The sequence below is a fragment of the Leptomonas pyrrhocoris genome, assembly GCF_001293395.1.
Source record: "Leptomonas pyrrhocoris isolate H10 chromosome Unknown, whole genome shotgun sequence".
NCBI classification, from domain to species: Eukaryota; Euglenozoa; class Kinetoplastea; order Trypanosomatida; family Trypanosomatidae; genus Leptomonas; species Leptomonas pyrrhocoris.
The window spans coordinates 431,321-457,137 of NW_015438365.1; the positions used below are offsets into that span (position 1 = coordinate 431,321).

General features: G+C 59.7%; 4 protein-coding genes across 4 annotated transcripts; all 4 read right to left on the minus strand.

The window, feature by feature from the left end:
• Nucleotides 1-334: 334 nt before the first annotated feature.
• On the minus strand, nucleotides 335-2,314 carry ABB37_05066 (putative mitochondrial putative RanGDP binding protein; the record flags this gene model as incomplete). Its single annotated transcript, XM_015802974.1, has 1 exon — nucleotides 335-2,314. One exon carries the CDS (start codon nucleotides 2,312-2,314, stop codon nucleotides 335-337), a length of 1,980 nt encoding a protein of 659 aa, XP_015658490.1.
• A 1,550-nt stretch (nucleotides 2,315-3,864) lies between these two features.
• On the minus strand, nucleotides 3,865-5,661 carry ABB37_05067 (putative mitochondrial hypothetical protein; the record flags this gene model as incomplete). The annotated part of the gene is made up of 1 exon (XM_015802975.1): nucleotides 3,865-5,661. The coding sequence occupies exon 1, from the start codon at nucleotides 5,653-5,655 to the stop codon at nucleotides 3,865-3,867; it is 1,791 nt and encodes a 596-aa protein (XP_015658491.1). The 5' UTR covers nucleotides 5,656-5,661.
• A 1,424-nt stretch (nucleotides 5,662-7,085) lies between these two features.
• Nucleotides 7,086-7,819, minus strand: ABB37_05068 (putative mitochondrial translation elongation factor 1-beta; the record flags this gene model as incomplete). The annotated part of the gene is made up of 1 exon (XM_015802976.1): nucleotides 7,086-7,819. The coding sequence occupies exon 1, from the start codon at nucleotides 7,719-7,721 to the stop codon at nucleotides 7,086-7,088; it is 636 nt and encodes a 211-aa protein (XP_015658492.1). The 5' UTR covers nucleotides 7,722-7,819.
• A 524-nt stretch (nucleotides 7,820-8,343) lies between these two features.
• Nucleotides 8,344-25,155, minus strand: ABB37_05069 (hypothetical protein; the record flags this gene model as incomplete). Its single annotated transcript, XM_015802977.1, has 1 exon — nucleotides 8,344-25,155. The coding sequence occupies one exon, from the start codon at nucleotides 25,153-25,155 to the stop codon at nucleotides 8,344-8,346; it is 16,812 nt and encodes a 5,603-aa protein (XP_015658493.1).
• Between the last annotated feature and the right edge of the window lie 662 nt (nucleotides 25,156-25,817).

Genomic DNA, 25,817 nt, shown 5'->3' on the forward strand with positions numbered 1-25,817 from the left:
GAGGTAGCATCCCAAATGCAAAGACAACGAAGGAGAGTTACAGGAAGGAAACACAGTGAGAAATAGTGGCTCGGGGTCTTCGTGCATGCATAAAAACAGCAGTCGTTGTTGCCGCGGAATGTCACATACCGCCGCTGCACCCGGCACCGACCGAGGTGCTCTTTGCTTGACACATAGTTGCACTCTCACCGCGTTCGTATGGTCACCGTATTTTTTGCGTATTTTCCCAATCACAAAGGGAGAAGAAGATATGTGAACACACACAACAAAAAAAAAAGAAGGAAAAACCGCCGCAGAGGTCGCTCTACGGCCCACCGAGACGCCACTCCTCAACTTACTGCGTCGAGCCATCGAGAACCGTGGCAACCTCGGCATCTTCTCCGTCCTCTGTGTCGCCGGCCTCATGGCGGCTATCACGTAGGCTGCGCGTTATGCCGTCTGCCCGGATCCGGCTCTCGTAATCCTCGAAGCAGTCGCTCAGAGACTCATTGCAGTGCTCGCACACCTCCTTCACGTTGAGAATTGTGTCGCGGAAGCAGTGGGGGCAGCTGAGAACGGTGTGGAGCGACGGCAGCCGGCGCCGCGTGCCGCACTCCGGACAGGCAGAGATGCGCGCGCGGTTGTACACCCCACAAGGGCACTGCCACCTCGCAGGGAAGTGAAGTGTAGTGGCCGCCCGCGCCGCCTGGCATTTAGGGCACTGCGTTCGCACCGGCAGCTCGCCACCCGAGTACACCGTCGTGGAACAGACCTCGCAGACCCACACCTCCTCACTCAAGTCGAAGGTGCGAAACGCCTTGCAGTTTGTGCATCGAGTCGCCTGACGATCGTGATGGCCGTGCCCGCAAGCCTGGCAGGTCCACTCGAAGTTGTGCAGACGCGCGCGGCAGCGGTAGCAAGCCAACCGCTCCGCCCAGTTCGGTGCCGCACACACGGGGCACACAATACGCGTGGGAGCAGCGTCCCCAGCGCGCGCAGCAGTGCTCGCCGTACCGTCGCCCGTGGTCACTTCAGCACCGGTAGCAACGCTGTGCTCAACCCCTTGACGTGGGATACCGCACTGTCCGCAAATAAGAGCTTCTCCTGCATTCTTGTGACTGCACTCCACACACGTCCAGGCGCACACGCGCTCCTGCGCCTGTCCGCAGCCCAGGCACGCCACACGGTCTTGACGATTGGTGCTGCCGCACTGGCTGCACAACCAGTAGCCTGGTGGCACCTCGCGTTGATGTCCACAGCACTGGTGCTCCTCCACACTGTGCATCGAGCAGCAGTACGGACAACGCCAGTCACCATCCGCGATGGCGGGGATGACGGAGCGGTTTTCTGCAGCCGTCGTACCGGGGGCTGCGGGACTGGCCAGTCGCTCTGCCTTCCACTTCTCCTCCTGCTCCCGCTGGAGTCGTTGAACGTGGTCGCGAGATTGAAGACATATGTCGCAGAAACTCGCGTTTCGCCGCTGTGGGACGTTGCAGGTGGAGCACCACCACGCTCTGTCCAGCAGCGGCACCGGTGTGCGCTTGCGCCGAGGTGGGATTGCCGTGGTTGTACGCGCGGCGATCGAAACGGAGGCGTGCTGCAATTTGGCATCCCCATCGCGTGCGGCATTCTCTGGCAGACTCGACGGCGAACATTGACGGGCGCCCTCAACCGTCTTCGAGTGCAAGAGTCCTTTTGAATCCCGCACTAACGGGTCCACTACGTGCTTCCATCGCTCGCGCAGATCCTTGAGATGGTCTCGCGCTTCCTCTTCTCCGCTGCTGCGCGAAGCTGGTGCCACCTCCTCAAACATGACAGTTGTGGGGGCCATGCAGGTCGCACACAGCTCCCAGCGAGCGTCGTTCCAGTCGCGGCAAAAGGCACAGCGGACGAGCGCGTTCGAGTAGCGCGTTGGGCGCTCTACCTTACACTGCCGGCAGCGAAGAGAGAAGACGCTGTTCATGGCGTGTCTGCATGCCCGACACGTCCACTGCACCGGTCTTTGCGAAAAACACGTGGGGCATTGCGTTGCGGCTCGCGGACACACATGGTCGCATTGCGGGCACGTCCACGTCTGCACGCCGGTAAATGGGTTTCCGCAGCTGTCACACATGAATTTGCTGCGCTGCGCACGAGGCGTAGCGTTTGGCGGAGGTGTTGAAGCGGTGGTGTTCAAATGGGCACAGTGCGTACACATCCACATCGGCGGCATGAGTGCGACGTGGCGAACCGGCGGGTTTGTGCTTCGGTGCGACGCGGCCGCGGGTGCACCGCAGTTCCGGCACGATTCTTTGCTGCTTGACAGAGAGTTATAGGTCTGGCATTTCAGACACATCCATTCCAGCTGATCCTCATCGCCAAGGGAGGAAGCCGCAGAGCGCGCCGCTGTGGACGTCGGGGACGCTTTTCGTCGAACAGTTGCAAAAGGCTCCGCCGTGGCGTGAAGGCGGCGAGCGTCGGTGGCGGTGCTGTGCTGACCCTGTTCCGTTGCTTCACATGAAGCCTCGGCGTTCGCTGCCGCAGAGGAGGTAGTGGGGCTAAGACCGTTGAAATGGCTTTCTGTCGATGTCGGTACAGTGTCTGGTATTCTCACACCATCCTCGTCTGGCGGTGGAGCAGCGGGGGTTTGGCTGCGGTCGTCGGCCTCCGCATGCGCGTCAAGAGTCGATGTCTCCTTTCCGTCTTCCTCGCGCTGCCCGTCGACCGCATCTGGTATTTCTTTCGGCGGCGTAAGGCCGGTGCTCCGTATCGAAGATGCACTGTCCTTCGCGGGTGGGTGGAAAGCATCTTGCACCAGCATGCGCACCAGCATGTCGTCATCGTCTGTGGTAGACAGACTTGAAAGCGATCGTTGCCCGCGCACGCGATGGGCTTCTCGCTGGGGTGGTAGGTGCAGAGAGACACCATCAACCAAATTTGCTCGACGCCGCCGCGTTACTCCGCAGAAGAAGCGCGCTGTCGGTGGTGCGATGGCACCTCGCATCACGAAGGGGAAAGCTCTCATAGTTCCACCGGGAGCCCCTCTCAATACGTACACGCCGATGCGTCGGGGCGGTTAATAACCGAAGGGCCTGTCAGCTAGATATGCGCTAGGGAGAAGTTGAGCAACAACAACAACAACAACAACAAAAGGGGGTGGTGGGAATAGTTGCTGTGGTGATGCGACTTGAGAGAGGGATGCTGGTGCGACACCCAGCGCCATTTTGTGAAAAAAAAAAGGAAATATATCACTTAGCATCTTTATGACAGCCAACAAACACACCCAAGCACACACATCAGAACAACAACAAAGAGAAGAGCAGGTAGAATTTCTTGGGCCGCTCATTCCTTTGCCTCAAGAAGGCAGCAATTCAAAAAATACGGATGTATATACGCGCCTCCGTGTCACGGAGATGGAATACGAACAAGGTGCGTATCGCTACTACCGTCACTGTAGTCTGTCGTTTTTCCTTCCTTTACGTAGATGTAAACGAATGGATCAACACCCCAGGCAATTTCACGAACTGACACAGGCAATTAGGACAACGCCTGGGAAATAGATAACAACGCAGACAGCCGCAATAGAAGTACGCCGGCATTCAAAGGAAAACACCCCGAAGAAAGAAACACAAAAGGTCAGTTCTTCGGTCCTCCTCATCTCAAACAAACATGTCCACACTCTTGAATCTTTTGCAATGACAACAAGCCATAGCAGCAAATCATACTAACCAGTCGCCTCTGTTGTGAAGATCGAAACATTCCCAAGCAATGGGAAAGAAAACAACACATTCGTCACCTCACCCAACACCGAAAGTGCGCTCTTTGGCACGAACGCACGTCTATGCAACGAAGCTGCTCGAACGCGCTTCTACTACCCCATGCCTCCTCGTGCCTGGCGCTCCTCCTTTACAGCTTCACCGGTCGGCGCGCCTTGGTGCGGCGTGGTGCCATCACAGTCGTCTTGCTCGCGCCGCATCGATAGCATTCCGGGCGGTTCTTGAAGTTTTGCGCGTAGCACTTCGCACAAGTCCACTTGTCCTTGTCCACCTTCCACTGCTCGTTCATCTGCCCCTCCGCGGGTTTGTCATCTGCGCCGGTTTGGAAGCCCTCGTGCTCGAACTGCGGCGCGATCGTCTCATTCGACCACTCATTTTGGTTCTGCGACGCACGGCCACACTTCCAGCAGTCGTGCCGCGTACGGAAGTTGCTTGCCTGGCAGTGCGTGCAGATCCAGTTGTTGTGCAGCGGCGCCCTCGGCGCGGCAGATTGGTCCAGGGCGGTGGCACCAGCACCCCAGCCCGTCATCGCAAAAGGATCTTCCTCCCCGGCGGTGGTGCCTGCCGCAGGTCGCGCCGTGCCGCACTGAAAACACTCGGAGCGTCGAGAAAAGTTGAGTTGGTGACAGCCCGGACAGTACCACTCACCACGCCGCCCATCCTTCTGTGCCGTGACGCCGGCTCTCCGGTAGTCGTCGTCGGCATCAATCTCCCGCAGATGCTTCGGCTCCGTCAGTGGACGCTCCAGCCCGCAGCTGCGGCAGACCTTATCGTAGATGCTCGTTGCCGTATTGCAGCCCGTGCACGTCCAGCACACCGGGATCGTCGTGTGACAGTGGAAGCAGCGCGAGCGACTGAGGTGGTTCATGGCACCGCACAGGAGGCACTCCCACTCATTCGGTTTAACGTGCAACCCGCACTGCAGGCAGTTTTCTTCATCACCCGGATTGATGTGTCCGCAGCTGGCGGCTCTGCACATCCAATCAAAACCTGGCGGACCGACCGGATCGTGTGACGCGTCGAACACTGCCTTCGCGGCTGAGCTACGTCTGCTCCGGCGATGAATAGAGGAGTGCCGGGTGGCGGTATTCTGATCAGCCAGGGTGTAGGGCCCCACCTTTGGGATCTTTAAACGCTGCCTACCGAAGCCGCTACCTCCGCCGCTGTCGCTACCGTTGGCAAAGCCACTGTCGCCGTCGCTGCCCAGACCTTGACTAGCGAAGCCGCTGTTCACCGTAACGAAGGACGGTTGCGGCGCGCGCAATGACGGATCGAGGTTCTGCGCCCCTTCAAGTGGGTCGGCAAACTGGTCGTCGGCGTCTTTGTACGTGACAGAGTCGTAGTTCTCCTGTTGCTGCCGCAGCGCGGCGGCTGCTTCGTGGGTGCGGCGCAACGCTTCCTCTTGGGCCGCCGTGCGTGGGGCCATGTCGTAGCCACAAAACCCGCAAATGCTGTTGTCCTCTAGCTCGTCAATGCGGTTGTTCTCGCCGCAATCGGCGCACATCCAAAACGCCTTGCTCCGCTCGGACGGAGCCTTGCACTGCTTGCACTGCTTTACCCCAGCGAAGTTGGCCGTGCCGCAGTCAACGCACTTCCAGCGTTGCCGCACCGGCTGCGCCGTCCCACACGCCTCACACTGCATCGCGACGGCTTTGTTCACTGTGCGGCACTCTTTCTTGCCACACATCCACGGCCGCACTCGGTTACTGTTCCACGACTGTCGCAGTGGTCGGGTGGCGATGGTGTAGCGGCGCCGTGCGGTGGCGATGGCGGCAGCAGAAAGAGACGGCGAGGACGCTGCATTGCATCGCGACACTATCGAAGGCCGGAGAACGGCATATGTTGTCGTTCGAGGAGTCGCGGAGTGCAGTGCCTGTCCGAGCACCGTGCCCTGCGCAACGCGTCGCGCTGTAGAGCGCATGATTTCTGAAACGCGAAAGATGAGCAGCGGAAGACAGAAACAAAACGGGGAAAGAAAAAGAGAGAGAGTGGAAAGGCACGTTCGCAGTGAAACGGAAGAAAACAAAAGCACACGTTGTTCATTGAGACGCCCACTACCTCGTCACGACGGAGCTCAACTCGAGAAAAAAAATGGGGTTCTTTTTGCTTGCCTGCTCACAGATTCCACGCACTTCGCAGTGACTGCATGCGTACCCACAACTCTTTCCACACCAAAAGAGAAACCAAGGAAGATGGTCAGGGGAGAAACCGCGGGTATGAGCAATGAAGCGCACCGTTCGCCTGCCTTTACCAAAAAAACCGAGGTGTAAAATAATGGGTGTTAGCCATTGGAAAAGAGCCCTTGATTGCTCGTTTGTTTGGCTCCTTTTGAAGTTATTGCATTGGAAATCATCCACCGGCGTTCAAGAAACAGAGAGTCCCTGCGCAGAAAGACGGAGAGTGCGACGGCCCACCACTAGTGCACGCATCTAGCAGACAGGGAAAGAAGGCTCCGGTTGGATGTGCGCACTGGTGAGGAGGCCAATGGCATTTTTCCTTCCCCTTTCCGTTCCTCGTCACTTCACTCGTGCTGTCAACGGCGTTGTGAGCACACAAACTCGCGCAGACGGTGTGGCGTCACACGCGGACGGCAGTGAGGTCGCACAGTTCCATTCTCAGCTATCAAATTTCCTTTCTTCATCTTCTTTTGTCTCGGCTACTGTTGATAATAAAACCATTTTGTTTTTTCACTTTTTAGCGCCATCAACGGAGCGTTAGATTTAACATTTTATAAAGAAGAGAATGGCATCAGCGATAACATTCGCACTTGCGTGTGTGTGTGTCAGCGTAGCGGAAAGTAGAAAAGAAGGGTGTCACACTCCGTGCTGCGAATACGTTCGTGGATGTTTTCCTCCATCACGCGCTACGTTGCGCTTCACGTTCTCTTGCTATCCTTTGTGCTTCATGCACCGCGCTCTCTACTATTCCACAGAATCACACTCACACAGACATGTCACCCGATAAGCCCTTCATTCTTCGTGCAGATAGGAAAAGACAAGAAAACAACGCCAGTGTTCCACCTTTTACTTTCGTTATTCTTTCCTCTCTTCAGGAGGTTGTGTCTGCAGCGTGCACGCATACCTACACGCATATGCGCTTACGTTAACACCACCACCAACGATCGTGCGTGCTGAACACCGTATATAGGCATTCGTTTTTTCTCTTCTGTTGTTGATGGTGTTTGGGAGAGGACAGAGGACGAGAAATAACACACAGAACAGCATCACTAATAATAATAAGGCACGCGTTGCGCTCGTGGAGGCAAACAACAACGACCAAGAAAAAAGAAGAAGAATCGAGGTGGTGATGGAAAAAGAAGAACTCACCAAGGCGACAAAGCAGCGTTGCTTCTTAAATCTTGTTCCAGGCGACGATGTCCATGGACTGCACCTCATCCGTGAAGCCGGTGATCATGTCCTCCAGGTCGTCGCCGGAGACCTTGTCGTCCTCGATCACGATCAGCTGCTGCAGCTTCTTCACGCCGAACGCGACCGGCACGAGCTTGTGGTCGCCCCAGATCAGACCGTCGCGCTTGATCGCGTGCAGCTTCTGCGCCAGCGCCTCCAGGTCCACCGTGTCGTCCCACGCCTTCACGTCGAACAGAATCGACGACTTCGCAATCACGTCCTTCTTCGCCTTCTTCTTCTCTGCGTCCGCCTTCTTCTTTGCCTCCAGCGCGGCTGCCTCCTCCTCCGTCGTCTCACCGAACAGGTCGATGTCGTCGTCGTCCTCCGCAGCAGCGGCGGCAGCCTTAGGGGCGTGCGCGGCGGCCTTCTTGGCGGGCTCGGAAGTCTTCGCACACTCGCCCTTCAGGAGCTCGTCGCGCTCCGCCTGGTAGTAGGACGCCATGCGGGCAACCCACTGGACCACGTTCTTGTTGCTGCCGAACATCTCCTCAAAGATGCGGGCATCCTCGGAGCTAGCGGAGAAGCCGGACACGAAAGGCTGAGCGGCCAGGCGGCCGTTGACTTCCTTCAGGGTGGACATGGTGGAAAAAATAAGAAGGTAATACTGAAGAAGTTACAATTAACTTGCTGCGCTCGAGACGAAATGATCGAAAAGAAAAGTTGATTTGCGTGTAGATCTGTTGTGGCAACCAGGCAAGAGAGGCAGAGGAACACAGGTGCGGTGATGAGAAGGAACAGCAGACACAGAGAGAAAGAGAGAGAGAGGGTAGGCAAGAAAGCTCGATCCACGAAACATTCGAGGCACCCCAGTGCCTTCCTCGTCGAACGAAAAAAAAAAAATAGTACGAGTGGTATTATCCATTCATGAAGCTTCGCTGGATACTTTTGATTTTTGCCAGCGGGAGACAGAGACTGTTGCTTGCAACAACAGCGGTAATACAAGAAGACCTTTTCATGGCACGTATGCTGAGTGGAATCTGATGGCGCAATTCTTCTGCGTTGGTTTTAAGCAGCGCTGGGGCCGCAACTGACGACTGTTTGTGAGACAAAAAGAAAGGGGAACAAACACGGCGGCAGCAACGCAGCAGCGACAAAAGGAACAACAAAGTGCGAAGTCACTATAGCGAATTCACGTTCGGAAAACAAGAACTACACGCATATGAATGTTAAGCAGACGGTTGCAATTCGCTCTCTCATCATTGTTAGGGCATGAACAATTCCTCTCCCGCTGCATTCACAGCTTTGGAAAGCAGAATCACGTAATTCGCCTGAATGCCGGTCGCTGTCACCGATTCGACAATCTCGTCCAGCGAGCACACACGAACGAAGACGTCGTCCGCGACGTACTTGTGTAGCGCCGGCACACCGAGGGAGGCCCTGATGTGCGACGCGCGGTCACACTCCCGCGCAAGTCGTTTCAGCGTAGCGCCCTTGTCTGCTGCTTCTTCACCGCCACCGGCGTTGCCGCTTCTCTGCGTGTGGGTAAGGGCGGCGAGCAGCTTTGCCGTCAGCGCCGCCGTGAGGGACGTGGGAAGGGAGGTTGCAAATTCCTCCGGCGTGAAGAAAGCGCTGATGGTGGAGTACGGAAGAAAGAGGGCGGCGTTCTGCACCCCCGCTCGTGCAACGGCGGCGCGCACGTGACTTTCACTGCTGCGACGCCACCGCGGAACAGCCGACATCATCCGCTCAAATGCCAAACTCGCCAGCCGCACATCACAGCGATCGGCGACAACAGCAGTAACAGCAGTAACGGTAAGAGAGCCTTCTGCGTCGGCCTTGATGTCTTGGGAGTCGGTTGGGGCGGCTGAGAGACGGTAGTTGCGCCCCAGCGCCAGCCGTCGCGCCTCCTCATCCGTCAACGTCGTCTGCCCGTCCAGGAGACGCGCGTAGAACTGGGAGGTGACGCCGACCCCACGGAAAAAGCCAAACACGGGACGTCCGACGAGCCCCACCATACCCGACGCCACACCGAGGAGAAAACCGTTTACGCCGCCCTCGCGCGCACCACGGATCGGCTTCGCTACGGCATCCACCACGCCGCCGCTCACTTCGGCGAAGACTTCGCCTAAAAGACCGCGACGTTGGTCGGAAGAGGGTAGCAGCCCGTCTCCTCCTGTAATGCTACCTGCGCTACCACCGTTCGCTGCTACTGACGCCGAGGTAGCCGCCGTTGAGGACCCGCCCGTCAAATTGCCGATGCTCCGCGCCAGCGCGGAAACGGAGTGCAGCGTGGACGAAGTGGTCGTGCGCAAGAAATCACGCGTGCCGGCCCAGCGGCTTTTACCGGAAGAGTTCGTCACCAAGTCCCACACCCCACGCGACCAGCTCCCGAGCAGCGCACGAGGGTTGCCGAGGGCGTCGAGCGAGCCGACAACTTTATAGCTTTGCAGCAGCAGCTGTGTGCGGTACAGCGGCCACACAAACGACTGCACAACCGTAGCAAAAGAGGTGGCAGACAGCAGCTCCACGTTCGCGAGCTTCACCTCTTTCAGCTTGATGTCGACTCCCTCTATCGAGGGGATGAGGTGCGCGGGCAAAACCCCGAGGTTGCGGAAAGGGTTGTAGCAGCGATCGCCAGAGCGCGTGTACGTGACCTCCGTCGCAATCGCGGAGACGTGCAGCTGGTAGAGGAAAACGTTGTACACCCTTCGCGTGCTGCTACGGGACGGGACCGTTTGCGGCGCTGCACAAGGAAGATCACCTGTCGTCCGTTTGACAGAGGCCGTGGCGCGGGTGAACTGCGCACTGCCGCAGGATGATGCCGTTGAAAGCCGAGAATTCAACTCTTCGCGAACGCTCTCCGCACAAGTCCGTACGGTGAACAGGAATTCATCGTGCAGGTGGAGTGTCATGGGTGGGACGGTAATGCGCAGCAGCTGCAGAGGCAACATGACGGTTCCGCCGGCACCAACATCCGGCCGGGCAAGTTGCACCTCGACGTTGCACCACGAAGGGTCTTTGAAACGCGGCACCGTAGCAGCCGTGGCCGCCGTAATCGTCGAGGAGGACAGGGAGGACGTGCTGTCACCGCCATGAATACCGACGCTTGCCGTCGCCGTCGTCGAAGGATCGCTTCTCGCGGCTGTCGGATCCTCGGAAGATGGATGGCCTTCGATATTTTGCGCTGTCTTGGAACTCATGCGGAACACCACCGGATACACGGCCTGCGGCGTTGTTGCGTCCAGCACCTCGACAATGCCGACCGACGCACTGCCCAGCATGCGGCGCTCCGTCACTGTAGCACTGCCGTAGACGCCCACGATGCGCACACACACCACATCCACCTCCAGCTGCCGCAGAAGCGCGACCACGTCTTCGTCCGTCGCGGTAGACGGCACCGTCAATGCCGTAGTACCCTCCCCGCGGGCTCGCGTGCGCAGTCGGCCACGTGCGCTGCGTGCGATGACGCTTGTGCCGGAGAAATGCCCTGTCATGGGCACAGTCACCGCAGACAGGTACATCGTGCAGCGCGGCACAAAGACCTCCAGCTGCGTCAGACGGCGTGGCTGGCACAGCATGTGACTCTCCAGCTGGCGGGTGGCGACAACGGTGACGGTGAACTGATGCGTGACGTGATCGAGATTCACGTAGACATAGGCGTCAGTCTGACCCACCCGCAACCCGGCAGAAGGGGCGGCGGCGCACTTCAGCAGATCCACGTCGACGCTGGCGGTGAAGCCTTTGTGCCGGTTCGAATGCAACGTGATGCGCACGCCCTGGAACTCCAACGTGGGCACCTCCCAGCAGCCGAAGCTGTTCGACTCGGCGGCGACGACGTAGCTCCACGGCGGGGCGGTGTGCGAGCACAACGCCGTAGAGACGGCGTTCGCTGACACACGCACTGCCGATGGCGACGACGCGGGGGACGCGGACTTGTTGCCCTTCGCTAACGTTTGTGTAAACTGCAGGGTGGTGTTCAGTCGATTCACAATGCGGAGCGGTGGTACGGCACGCAGGCTGACCGACACGCACAGACGTCCATCAGCGGTGCTGGACTGCAGTTCGAGACAGCGGCAGTGCTCTCTCGTGGAGAAGGGCGGTTCATGTCCGCCACGAGGTGCCGAAAAGAGACAGAAGGCATCGGCGCACGGCTCCGTGGTGGGCGCTGGCGGCGCACAAACGTGCTTCAGCACAAGCGGCAGCGTCGACGTCGCCAACGAGAGAAGTTTGACCGGCGGTGACCACAGGTGCGCAGGCGTCGGCGCGGCATCCTTCCCGCCGTAGCAGAACTGCACCTCCGGTTCGACCGTGTGCGCAGCGAATCGCCGCAGCTCCCGTACCTCCGCTGGAGGGATGCGGATTTCTTCGATGGCCCCAACCGGTGTGTCGCCCGCTCGCACGTAGGGCCGCACGCACAACGTGCGGTGGGGATCGGCGTTGCGGACACAGCACAGATACCGCAGTTGCAGGGCCGCTGCCGCCGCTGGACGCCAAAGGGACGTGCCCGGCAACGTCTCCGAAGTCACGGCGGACGTGACGAATTCGGTCCCTGCGTCTTCGGCAGCAGACACGGAGTAGAAGACGGTGCAGTCCCCACGCTCATCAGCAGAGAGCACGGTGGCGGCAATCGGAGTGGTGAGGTAGTACGGGTCCGTTTCTTCCTTCCCGTCTGCAGTCGTTGCCCGCAGCGGCGTGTCGCGCACGGTGAAGCCGACACGTTTGGCATTCGGCGCCAGCGTCGTCACGTACTCAGAGAAGAACAGAGGAAGCAATTGCTGGGGGTTTAGCCGCCCCTGCGCGTCCGTCCCCAACAGCGGCATTGGCCTAGAGGCATCGCGCAGGTAAACTGTCTGGGTCATGTTCGAACGCAGGAGTGCCGCACAGCGCACTACAACGACGGAGCTACCGCGGCGCTCCAAGGATACCGCGCCTTGCGTGTGTGTGGCGTTCTGCTGCAGGCGAATGTACGACGGTGGAGACTCTTTAAGAAACAGCGGAGCCGCGGCGGACCACCACTGCGACGATGACGACGTACACGGTGACTCGAGCTGGAAGAACGCGGCGACGTTCGCCTCCAAGTGTTGCAGCGACGCGGGCATCCACTGGAAGCACATCCCGTTCTCGACAACAGCGGCGCCGATGACGTTGCCGTCGCCTTCAGTGTCCTGCGCCGAGACATTCGTGGCCGCTGCGCGTGCCGACGACTTTTCTTCGCCCTCGTCGTGTTGTTTGACCGCTGACTTCTGGCTGACGGCGTTTCCCTTGGCGGGGAGGCACAGGTGCAACCGTAAACGGCAGCCGGTGCAGTTCCACAACGTCCACACCGGTTCCACCGTAACGGCGTACTCGCACGGAGGGAGACAGTCGGAAGAAAGTAGTTGCGATTGAGGCTGACTGCGGTGACGCCTCCACGTGAGCTGCACGACCCGATTGAGCAGTGGCGGCGCAGCGCGATTCGCAGCTTCGCTCTCCTCTTCCGTCAGCGACGTCCCCGTCGCCGTCGAACTCGTCACGTGAGAATGCGGCGGACGTAGCATCACAGGAAAGGAAATCGTTGAGGAGTCCACCACCTGCGCTTGCCGCCCCCCGGATAGCGCACCCCGGTGGCCATTGCCGCTGCCACCATCGTCCGCATCCTTTTCGGCGTCAACACCCAGCTTCCGCAACCTTGCCGCAGACGCATAAGCATCGGCGGTTGCGGCGCTCGTCACGATTTGATCGGCCATCACCGTCATTGCATCCGCGACCATGGCCCAGGTCACGAACTTCGCCTGCGCGGCGTACACGCACCCACCCATCTCAAGCGCAAACCGATCGCGTAGCACGGGTAGCGGGATAAAACGAGTAGAGCGCGGCGCAACGACAAAGGCAGGCACGTCGCTGGAGAAAGACGAAGAAGCTCGCAACACCACGGCTGCGCCGTCGACTAAACCGTCCAATGGGTAGAAGGCGTTCGTCAACTCTACCGTCGACGCCAGGTGTACCACAGCAATGCCGCCACACACGGACTTCCGCACCACCACATCCAGCGCTCCAAAGGGAGACACGTAGCCCGTCAAACGCAGGCGATGCACCGTGTCGTCTCTCAGCCGCCGCAGATCCAGCCTTACTCCGAGGGACTCGCCGGGATGTAGACTGTCGCATCGGTCGGTCGACAAAGCTGGCGAGATAGCACCGTCGGAAGGATTCGGCGAAGTCACCGTCAATTCCGCAACGGCGGAAGGGATTCCGGTGATGATGGCTCTTTCTGAAGGCGACGCCGGCACACGCCACTGGGAGTGACGGCCATTCCCGCTGAGATCCGTGCTTTGTCCAGGTGCGCTTGTGCACGTGCCTGCGGCGCAAACGGCGAGCTCGACGCCGGAGTCATTCCAGAAGGCGCGTGTGCCGGACTCTACGTCTGATCGAGCACAGCGAAGCACGCGGAGGGCTGTTGTGATCGGCAGCGTCGTCACAACGTCCTCCACGCTGACGGAGAGCGAGAGAGAACGGCTATCGCTGCTGAAGCGCGTCCACACGAGAGCCATAGACGGTTTTGCCGCGAAGAGCACCCGTGCAGTGCTGCCACCGCTCTTTCGGATGTGACCACCGTTTGGGAAGCTACAACGCTCCAGGTGGTCGATTAGGGACAGTGACGCTGTGGCGCTCACGACGGCGTCGCGAAACTGCATATCCGCTGCGCACTTCAAGGAGAAATTCTCCACGTTGCAGGCCGCGAGCGGCAGCTGAAAGTCGTCGGTGAAGCAGAGGGTGCACAAGGGCACACTGCATTCAACGTCGAGTGGGGTGGGCGGTGTGACAAACGACGATGATGCACTGCCTTTTGTATTCTTCTGCGTGTCCAAGGAGGTTGGTGGCTCCCACTCTGTCGTTGGGCCGGAACGCTTGCCAGGCGGTGCCGCCACCGCAATGGACGGCGTAGCGCCCGCGGACGGTGTGTGTGTGAAGGCGTTGATGATGCTCGTGACAGAACGCACGAGCAGCTGCGCGTGACCCAGCGGAAGCTGCCACGCCGTCGCCCCCATGTCAAACGCGATCTGCAATCGGCGATGCTCTTCGTTCGCATCGCCAAGGCGTGCCGAAAAGGCGACGGGTGTGCGGGTCAGGATGCAAGACTCGTTGGCGCACCGCTGCAGCGTCAGGGTAGCCCCGCCCTCACGCTCAGTCCGAATCATTTGTTTACCCTTGCGCTTGTCTTCGAAACGGTACTGCAGCTGCCACGTCCCTACCGCCTGCAGACGTCGCCGCTGCGCGGCAAGCGACGTGTCAAAGTCCACCTTCACGTCGAGCGAATAGATGGAGGTGGCAAACCACGGCGGAGTGATTTGGGCTGATGCTGCTGCAGCGGCTCTCTCCTGGTCACGGCCCTCCGCCTCCGTGTTCGGCAACGCGTTCTCAGCGGGATGCTCGGACTGGAGCAGATGTGGTGACAGCAACGACAGCCGCGACCTTTGCCGCGTGGGCGGGAACACGCAGAGGGCCCGCTCTCCCAACACCACGAAGGTGCTCGGCAGGAGCCCCTGCGGTCCGCCGAAGCCATCCACTACCACCACCACGTTTTCAAACTTCACTGTCACATCGGGGTCGACACGTATTGCAGGACACTGATCACCATTGACGCATGCACAGCACGACAGATGGACCACCACCTCGTCTTGTCCAGCAGCCGCGGTGCTGCCACGCACGGTGATCACGTTGTGCGGTGCGGTATTGCAAAAGTGCAGTTGAAGATTGCAGCCGTCCGTTGACCCGCCGAGCACAAGGTCGTGCGTGAGCGTCCAATCGCTCGTGACCTCCACCACCCGCACGAGAGCAGCGTGGCGCTCGAGCTCGTCGGGAGGCGGCAGCGGCGTATTCGGCTGAAGCACCCGCAGCACAGTGGAATGGAAGGAGTTCACCACGGCGCCAATTTCGTCGGTGATGGACGCCGATCTGACCCCGCCCACCACCGGCTTCAGCACGTCGCTGGCGAGCGCTCGCAGCAAAGTCAGAGAGACGTGCGTGTGGAAGGCGTGAACGCGAGCTGTGAGTGCCGATGCCTCGTCGCTACAACTGCACAACTCTGAGCTGCGGCGCTCCCAGTCCTCATGCGAGAGGGGGAGTGACCTTTGCACAAGAAAGAGCGCGTATTGCTGCATGTCTGTTGACGCTGCATCCCACTCAGAGAGGTACGAAGTCGGTGCCGATTGCTTGGGGGCGCTGGCCAGCGGCTTCATGGACATAAAACGTGCTGCTGCTGCCACCGACTCACTTGAAGTCTCCATTTCCGTGATGTCTGTCTCACCAGTAAGCTCAGCCACGCGCAGTTCGACGTACGGCCGCTGTCCTAGCGCGCGTGGTTTGAATCGCCCGTAAATGTGGCCCACGTCAACAGCGGCGAGTCGTTGCCCGCTAGGGTTCAATATGACGTCGCACGAAAAGCGAGGAACGTTGACGGACAAGCACCACAGCTGCTGCTCCTTTCCCTTCTTACCCGCATCAGGTACATCTTCCCCACCGCTAGTGCCTCCATGGCACTCCACTACCGTGCTCCCCGTGGAAGGCTGTAGCGCTACGGCTGTCGGTGAGCGGCGGGGCACGTGCTGGCCGACCACCAAGCACAGCGCCCCTACAACACACTCGAGGTCTTCATTTGCCGGCACACGCAGTTGCAAGCCTTTCTCTGCCACACAAAGCTGGATCTCTAACACCGCCACCTGCGACGCCGTCCTCTGCGGTGCAACACCAGTGTGCACGGTGAGCGTTACCTCTGTTTCCTCCAGCAGCGGTAGAGCCGTCGCACGGGAAGAACAACGATAGGTAGCGGAGAGCTTGCCCTGTGCGGACATTTCGCTCTTGAGAGACTCTGTGGCAGAGGACGATGTGCTGGCCGCGACGATCGCCGGCGCCGTCACGTCCACCTGTTCTGCTCGTAGGTGCAACGCGGGAGCCGCGTTGGCGTGTTCGTCGTGTGGTGCAAAGCAAAGCACTTCGGCCTTTTCGACAATGAGCTGGTAGGTAGATGGCTCAGCCAAGGAAGTCACCACCTCTGCGTCGACGCCTTTTTGTGCTTCCCGTTGGACCTCCCCTTCGGCTGCCGGCGGTGGCTGCGATGCGAAATCTGCGATTTGCGTTGATGACCACAAGACGGTCGCGGATCGCACGATCAGTGTCACCCGCATTGTGCAGAGTGCCCAGCTAAAGCGGTCACGGTTGAAGAGGGACACGCTCGGCACACGACAGACTGTCGCCGATGTCCCCGAGACGCGCGTGCGGCGCAGCAGCGGTGCCGTTACACAGGCGAGTAGTACAGGCGCGCATTCATGCCGACGATACTGGCACCCGACGGCGGATGTGGAGAACAACGAAACCGCGTCGCACCGCACCACTTGAACTTCGTTCACACCGGTCACAGCAGTTGTCGGTCCTTCTTGAGCGCAGAGAGAACGACTGAGCTGTGAACGCTTGATAGCCAAATACCCTGCAGGCGCCAGCAACACGTCCACCTGGCACACATCTACCAGCACATCCGCGAAGGAGGACGCGGTGAAAAAGTTTTCCTTTCCCATATCCTTTCCGCTGCAACGTCTCTCGTGTGGCTCCGCTGATCGGACCGCCTGTAACCACAGTTGGCTCCATGCCTGATAGGCTCGGCACCACTCCACCGCAAAGGTCGCTGTGACCGGGCTCGCAGTGAGTAAGAGGTGCTCCGCAAAAACACTCATAGCCCGCTCACTCCGCGCATACTCCGCCGTTAAGGCGTGCGAATCACACGTCGCCCCGCGGCTACTTCCTTGACTCGTGAGGAGACAAATCAGATTGCCGGTGCCGTCGCATACACGCACGGTGCCAACGCGCACACGATATTGCTCGTGCACGACCGCGGACCCTGCGGCTTCTGCTGCATCGCTGCTCGTCATGCTTCGGTCTCTGTCCAGTTCTTCATTGCCGCGTGGCGATGCGTAGACGAGCTCGTCATCGTGTGGGACGCGGTCCACCTGGAAAGTGATGGCGTCCTCTACCGCGATGGCCATGAAGCAGTGACGTGCGGCTCCATGCAGGGCGTCTACGGGGAGGTTGGACACGAGATGTACACGTCTCCCACACATAGAGAGCTTCACCTCGTACCACATTATCGGACCAAGTGATTCGTCCCGACGTAAAAGAGCCGGCCTTGAAGTGGCGTTCGACGGTTTCTCTTCAGTAACCACCACGCCAGCCCTCGGCGACGCAAGTGCTAATTGACGCTGCTCCGCCGCCCGCCACAGCGTCAGCAGGTGCGCGACGCTGCGACTCAGCGTGTAGACGGTATCGACAGAAATCACCACCGGCGGCACCGCCGTCACGCCGACGTCCTTCTCCGGCGTTGCATCGCTGGCTTTTTTCCCCGCCTCGCCCACTTCAATCGACGCGCGTGTGAGGAGGTGGTTGTTCAACTCACTGCACACGGTCGCCGCCGTCGGTTCCACGTGAAAAAAGTCCGTTGCGCTGCGCTGCCGCAGCAGCGACGAAGAAATCTCGCCGTCCTGCTGACTTAACTCGTCCTTCCCCGCGTCGGGGTAACGGTTGCTTCGCACGCACAGCACCGTCCGAGGCAGCGGCTGGGACACGCCCAACTCCACAACCGGCATCTTCCATTGCACATCCACGCCGTGATGACCCGCCAGTACCACCCCACGCAGCGTGATGCGGGATACGAGATGCCACACCCGCATCCGCCACCCAGCCGCAAGGGCATCGTCCATCAGCGTCGCTGGATCCCCTGTATTCGTCAGGACATTCTCCAACTCCACATCGGTGGTCAGTCGGAGAGAAGTGACAGTCACACCGCACCAGGGAGAACCGCCTTCATTGTTGTGATGCGGTTGTGATGTTACCGGCCCTTCCGACGGCGAGGGCGGCGACTCGGACGAGACAACAACTCCCACATTGGTCAGCTGCGCCTCGACGCCAGTGTAGGTGCGAGCCGGACCGGCAGAATGGAAAGACGCAAGCCGCGGCGGGCCGTTTTCGGGGGTTAAAAGCGTGCCAACCTCTGCCGACTGTCGCAACAGCTCCTGCGCAAAGCCAAAGAGCTCGTTGGCTGGGACGTTCAACAGAAGCCCTTTCAACTGCACCTGCAAAGCACAAGTGCGATGCAGCGCCAGGTCTGTCATGCGGTAGCAACAACCGTAGCGCAATTTGGTAATGAGGTGGGAATGAGGCGATCGAATAAGTTGCACCTTGATGCACGAAGACCCAGAAAAGGCGCCCGTCGCATTGCCCTCCGCTTCACGCGCTGCTGGCGCAGTTGGTTGCAGCTTCAACACGGACACGTACACCACTTTAAAGCCGGTGGTACTCCTCTCCGCAGCCGCCATGTCGGCGGCGCGCAGGAGCAACTCCGGACACCGAGCAACGTCCAAGGTGAACTCGTCGTACACCCGGCTGACACCCGCACTCTGAGGCAACGTCGCGGGCGCCACCGTGAGACGCGCGTCGGGTATACGAAGGCAGCACCACGGCTGCTGCTGCTGCTGCCCCCTGTCACACTCACCTAACATCACCTGCGTCTGTGACAGTTCCACAAAGCCGTAAAGCCAGCGAGAACTTTGCGAGGCCGTGAGGGGGCGGGGGTGACCCCCTGCCACCCAGTCGGCCTGCTCCCCATCTGGGTAGCCCGCACGATTGCCGCCACGCGGACCAAACAAGACGCTGCTTTGCTGGCTGCTCGCGCTGTCACGAAACTGCGGAGGACTAGGCTGTCCAACATCCGCAAGGGAGTCGTGCTGGGAAAGCGCCGCAGGCGGCACGATGTCCGGTGCAGAACCCCGCGGCGTGGGCCCCGCAGAGTCAGCGAAGAGCGAGTAGAGTCGCAACCACCATCGCACATGCGGGACACGCACGGTGGTGTTGCGCACCGCCGCGGCGATACGCAGGAACGGTGTGTTGACGCTGCTGACGCCGACCGCCTCTCCGTCCACCTCTTGCCCCTGTGAACGAGACGCGGACAGTACGGAGGACGAACTCCCTTCCACAAGGGCCACCCCGACCAAGTCTGCCGTGAGAAGAGACCGCACGTGTCCACAAGACGAACGGGCGACGGATGCGCTGGTGTACACGCTGTCTTCGTGCGCCTTTAGCTCCAGCCCGCTGATTTGGCCGTTTTTCACCGGTGAATTCGACCACTGGCCGCCGGACGCGGAGTAAAACTGTGCCCCTTGTCGGAGGGTGAACTCATACGAGATGCTTTCGCTGCCAGTCCCGACGTCGTTGGTGCTTTCCAGCGCGGATGCTGGCGCTGGATCCCCCTCCTGCACCGTCAGCGACGCCGGGGGGAGTGTAACGAGCAGTGTGAGAGCAGCAGAGGTCGCGGGGGCGGCGGCAGGCGGAGGCGGCGGTGTTTCCCTCGACACGTCCTCCATCGAGTTTGATGCCGGCTGCCGGGGATGCAGCGAGCACCGTCTGTGGTGGAGCAGAGAATGGGCTGCCTCTTCGTACACGTCCCGCTCTTTGCATCGCTGCGCTGCCGCCACCGGTGCCTGGGCGACGTTGTGGATGATAAAACGGACGAGGGAGCGGAATTGATAGACACCGAGCTCCATCGACACCCCGGCCGTCGTGGTGATGGTCTCGCCGGACGGTGCCGCAGCGCTCCGTCCTTCAGGCATTGTCGTCCCCTTACCAGCGCTGTTACTGTGCTGTGAGGCAGTCGCCTCGGTGGTGGTAGCAGGAGGATGCAGGCCAACGATCACTGTCACGTCCGTCTCGTTGCTTCTCCGGTACGTGTATCCTGTCAGCGTCTCCTTCGGCACCAGCAGCACGCCCGCGTCGACGCGCACTTTGAGGTTTGGCAGACGCACGTTCTTTGGCTCCGCCGCCATCAAGTCCACAAGGTACAACGTCACGGTGTCAAGGTAGGCCCGCATCCGCAGCGGGGTGCAGATGGTGGGGTCCGCCGAGTGAGCAGCTGTTCGCACCATGCCGCCTTTCATCTCACTAATCCGCACGACACAGAACGTATCGGGGTTGCTGGTGTCAACGGGCACGCCTGCGTCCGTGGCGAGAAACACGTCGACATCCGACAGAGTCGCTGCGATTTCGAGCCGGCCAGATGAAGGTGTAGAAGGAGAAGCCACGGCGGCCGTAGTTTGGAGCATCGGCGAGTGGCTTTCCGGGGTGCTGACGGTAGAGAAAGCAGTGCTGTTTGTCCTCCGCTGTACTCGCTCGTGCGACAGCGAGGTGAACCCGTGCTGGAAAAGAGGAGACGATGGCAGCCGTTTCAGCTTCTGGATGCGCTCATCGTGTGCCAGCATATCGACGAAGAGGTACAGAAGTGGAAAGTACGCGTGAATGGCGCCGCCTCTCAAATCCACGTTACAGGTTGTGGTAGTCGCCGCCGGCGTTGCGGGTTCGATGCCCTTGACGCGTAGAGTCGCAGGCACCGCAAAGTCTACTGCACAACGCAGCGGGTGGTCCGCCGTGCTGTCCCTTCCTTGATGTGCAGTCCACGGAAGTGCCGTCACCAAACTACACGTCTCCGGATCGCCTCCGAAGTAGTCGACCAGCTGCACGGCATCCGGCACCTCGAACTGAATGTGAAGGCGACGCCCCCGTTCTTCATTTTTCTGATCTCCTTCCTCCAGGGCAGGCTCAAATAAAGCGTTAAAACTCTCAAGACGTGCGTTGACCTCCACGTACGGTGCACACTGGACGTCACTCTTCGTCAGAGGCGCCTGCAGATGGATTGACCGCACCTCCACCGATAATATCAACGAGGAGGGTTCGAGTGCGGTGGCGTCCTGCTGCGGTTGCGCGACAGAAGAGACGCCTTCGGATGCGTCTCGTTGCATTTCACTCCCGGTTGTGCGTTGAGGCGTAGCGAGGAGCTTTAACGCGTAAAAGGTGCCCACTGCTATTTCCATCAAATTCACGAGCACCATGTGAAAGCACACGGATGCCATCTCCACCGTTACCGCGACATTTTCAGCAGCGCCAGGTAGCGCCGTCGCCGCCTGCACGACGGTCAGCTGCTCAACAGTGAGTAGCTTTTGCCCTGCCGCAGTGGTCATCGTCACATCGGGAACAGAGAGGAGAAACGCCGGGCATCCTTTTGGGCCCCCTTGCGGGAACGGCAGCCCAGCAGGGAGCCCATCGTGACCCGCGGGGTGCTGTTGGGACAAGGGGTCCCAGACAAGCTCCAACGCGCGTGGCTCCTGTGCACCGAGAGCGGCCAACGCACCGCGGTACGACGCCGTCGCAGCGGGCACCTCTTCCGGCGCGACCAGCACGACCTCCGCCACATCCTCATCGTAGGCGGACCGCACCAGCAAACGCGCGACGCTGATGCCAAGCGCCAAGGTACGTCCGCCAAAGGGACCACGCGACGGACCCGCAATGCGACTCTCCCATGCGGCGTTGTGCACTCCGTTGCGAACGCTAGCCGCTATTTCCTCCTCGCCGTCCTTGATGGTGCCTTCGCGTGCTTCCTTCGGCAGGGTGGCGATGGCGGCAGCCAGGATGTGTCGCGTACAGTCAGCAGGGAACTCACGTACCACCACCATCGCAGGCGAGGCGTCAGTATCGGTTTGGCCAGTCTCGTTGTCTTGCCGTGTGACCTCCATGCAGCCGGGAGTTGAGAGCTTCCACGAGAGTGGAGGGAGTTGATGCGCATCGTGCAGTGGGAAATGGCTAGGCTTTCCATTGTCTTTGGCATTAAGAACGTGCAGTTCTTCGACGAGTGCCTGCGCCTGCCGCGCGTAGGGGTCGCTCGCGACGAACACCGCCGGCTTCAATAATCCGTCATTCAGCACCGCAAACGCATCCGGCTCCACCACAAAGTCGATGCCTTGATTAAAGACGACAGACAGCTCCTCCGAGTTTAGCAGCACCTCCCCTGCGGCAAACGACATCAACTCCAAATGACGATTTGTCGCGAGTGTCGTCGAGGAGAGCTTCTTTTGACAGAAGAGCCGCACTGCCCTGTCGGGGTCGCCGATGCAGAGGTAGTACTCATTCCCACCTCCCCTTCGCCGCCTTTGTGCCGATTTCGCCGTGACAAGACGGGTGGTAGAAATGGAAAGCACCAAACACGCGTCGTTGTTGAGAAAACATCGCACCGGTTTCGTGGAGGCGAAGCTGCCGGCCGGACTCGTCACGAAGGACCCAGAAATGGCCGCTGCCTGGTCCTCCTCGCCCCCACCTTCCTTATCCCCACCTGACTCATCGGCGTAGAGAAAGACGTGCAGCGCACCTCCGCGTGTGGTGGCGCCGTGCGACAGCGCTTCCAGTTCGCTTTCAGCCCCCGCATTCGCCTCCGCTGCGAAGGACAGCTTATGAGTGCCGCCATCCAGTGAACCCTCCCTCGCCGGGACGGCGGTGCTCATGGAGTCTGTAACGAGCAGTGACGGAAACTCAGAGGGCGGAAGGCGGATGATATCCGCATCCGTGTCATCGATGTCGCGGCCAGAGAGCGGGATGCACACGTCTGTCGCCCGAATCGTGATGTTCCAGATCAAGGGCGTCAGCAACCGTGTCAGTGGCGACTCGCGAGACGGCACTGCGTCGTGAGAGGTTTGGGACGAGTGGCGCGGGGTGGGTGTTGTCTGCACCGACATCGGCCTCGAGGCTCGCCCGCTCGGGGCAGCAAAGTGAGGGCCGACCGGGAATTCTTCCAGCACTGAAGAGGTGGTGTCAGGACGAGCGGGCGGTGACGCTGCGTAGAAAGTCCGCTGCAGCGCCATGAACCACTCCACAAAGGCAGCCACCTCCATACCCCACCAGCGCCACTCGTGCAGTGGTTGGCAAATGATGAGCTGCGGTGCTATCCACACACCAACGTGGGTGTGGCTAGCGTTTTGCTTTACAACGATGAAGTCTTCCTCTGGCGCCTCTTTCGATCGCAGCAGCATGGAGCGCAGCACACCATCAAAGAAAAACCTCGCAGACCCGACAAAGAAGGACCAAGAAGCTTTGTCTGGGCGCTCGTCGGGAACAGTGGTGAAAAACACTTCCACCGAGGAAAGATGCCCACAGAATTGCTGTTCAATGCGACGCAGCGGAGTGTTCAGCGGCGGCGGAGGAACGCTGCTGTCGTGCACGAGTGGCCAATAAGTCGGAGCCACACGCACCGTCACGGTGTCCGCAATACAACGCAAGGTGAAGTACACGGAGTTGCCCTTCGTCGCCTTGGGCAGAAAGTGTTGCGGCACACAAGGCTGCACGAGCGGCGCGCGATGGGGCGAGGTGTACCGTTCACCCAGCTCCCACTCTACCCTCACCAAATCCGTAAGCGACGGCACTTGTAAGCCGGGCGACACGGCCATTGGAAGTGTTTCGCAGTGCGCGTCGCTCACGGAGGCGATACTTGGATCGTCCTTCTCCGGTACTGAAATCACCGCTTTCGTGAACCAACCCCACAAGCCGGTGCCTCCTCTCCCGTCTGCCTTCTGCTTTCTGCTGCCACGCACACCTTTTTGACTGCGTTGACGCGCCTCCTCAATAAAGGCCCGCTGTCGCGCATATCCGTCTTCTTCTTGCAGCATCTCTGCATAGGACAGGCAGCGAAGGAAAATCACCTGCATCAATGACAGCTGGCGCTCCATCAGCATCAACTTCTTCTCCTCCAGCTCGTTCAGCGGGAGCGCCCAGCGAACACCCTGCATGCGCTTCCAGTACTGGCAGTAGGCCCGCCGCACCTGACAAAACATCATCATCCCCTCAATGATCTCGCGGTGGCTGCGATCGTGTCGGTGGAAGGTCTGCCGCTGCTTCTGGATGTCGTCCAACACGCAGCGCAGCGCAAACTGCCACCGCTGCCGTGTGAGCTGCCGCAACGTCGACGTCTCCGACGAAAGTAAAGGGGAAGAAGACTCCCTGCTTTTGCTTGCGTATCGCTCAGGACTCGAGTCCACACTTGTCACGGACTGCTCCTGCTGTGGCAGCTGCTGCCGTTGCACCCTTAACAAATGCAGTCTTCTGCGGTAGCGCGCGCAGCCCACGCTTTGGTGGTAGCTGCGCCATAACGACTCCAGCGTCTGGAAAACACCAAAGCAGACTTCAGCTTGCACGCCCTCGACGGCAGAAATAGTGAGCTCTGTCGAACTCGCCGGGAGCGGTGGTGCGTCTTCGACAATGGGGTGCAACGAGGTGCAGCCGGGTGGCACTATTTTGGCCTGCAGCTCCATTTTTGATATCTTTAGTATTGCTTTCGAGAAGGCCCATTGGTCCTGGTAGGTCTCGTACGCGCTCTTCTGACCGTGCGTAACAGATAGCGGGGACGAAGATCCACTGGTGTCGTCATCTTGTACGGGAGAGGATGAGACACCACCGTCGTCTCGCGAGAGTTTCACGGAGGAAGGGAAATAGGAAGAACGCATCGAGCTGCTCGCTCGTGCGCTGGGAGACTCCGTGGAGGATGGCTGAGGAACGCGCATGGTGTGTACGCTGACGATGATGTCAGAGAGCAGAATACGCTTGCAAAGCGGGGCGAGCAGTTCGCTCACGAACGTCTCCCGAAACCCCTGATTGACCGTTGTGAGCCGCACCTCGTGTACAAAGAAGGCGAACGCCTTCGCGAGAGACGGGTGCAGGCCTTCGTAGTCGAACTCGTAGCGCGCACACACGTCCTTTAGTGTCACGCACAAGTTCCGCAGCGCGAGCTGGCTAATGCGGTCAAAGTCCCAAATCCACGAAAACCACGACGCGTTGGCATCTTCGGTGGCACCATCAGAAGTTGCCGCCATCTTCCCTTTCTCCGACGCTTCACCACCAGCTGAGGCCCCGGAGGAGCTGCGGCTTGTCCACACACTTGCCAGCTCGTGCGAGCGACGCTGCCGCTCCTCCTCGTAACGCGCCAGCTGCTGTTGCTTGACGGCCTCCTCGCGCTCTTGCTCCTCCCACGCGTCGAAGGGACGTGCCCGGAGCGGACCGAGCACCAGCTCTACCCCGCTGACCTGCACGTGAATCGGTTCGCTCTCCAGCGACGACCACGGTACGCGGATGACGAGGTGGCGAATAACACCTTTCACAACAGCAAAAGGGGCGAGCAGCATGTGCACCGACGAGGTACTCTGCGCTGCTGCGGCGGCATCGGGAGAGCTAGAAGAGCCCTGCATTGCAGCAGCACCGTTGGCGCTGGCGTTGTCGGCGCCCGCCGCTTCACCGTGCAGCAAAGCTGTGATGCGCGCCAGCACATCCGAACGCAGGTGGACGTTAGTGAGAACAACGTGCCCCGACCACAAAGAGACTTCGAGCTTCTCCGCGTTCACATCTTCGATGAACCGGCTCAGGTACCTTGCGAGCAGCTCCGCAACTTGTCTCTCCAGCATTATCGGACCGGCGCTTCGATTCTACGTCAATGTTTTTTCTTCCCCAACGGAACTTGATCTGCCAAGCACGCCACGCAAAGCACACAAAATGAAAGAAAGGAGAAGAATGCACCGGCACGTGCAGATAGCAGTGGGGTACAAACAGCACCAATCAACAAACGTCGCCAGCACAGGCAAATTCAGTTGTCAGGAAGCCACGTGGGACAAGCTGATGGGGGAAAAACGAAAGGGAGACTAAAACGAAATAATAATAAAAACACGTCCGCTCGATAGGGATATACAAGCAAATTCCGTTTAACGCGTACAATGGTAAGAAAGGCACATGCAAAAAAAAGGAGATTGTGGTGAATGAAAGAAGAAACCAGCAAAAGAAAACAGCGAATATTGAACGGGGTGCGCGATAAACAGAGAGGCAAAAATAATAACGAGAGCAGCAACAAGAATTACAC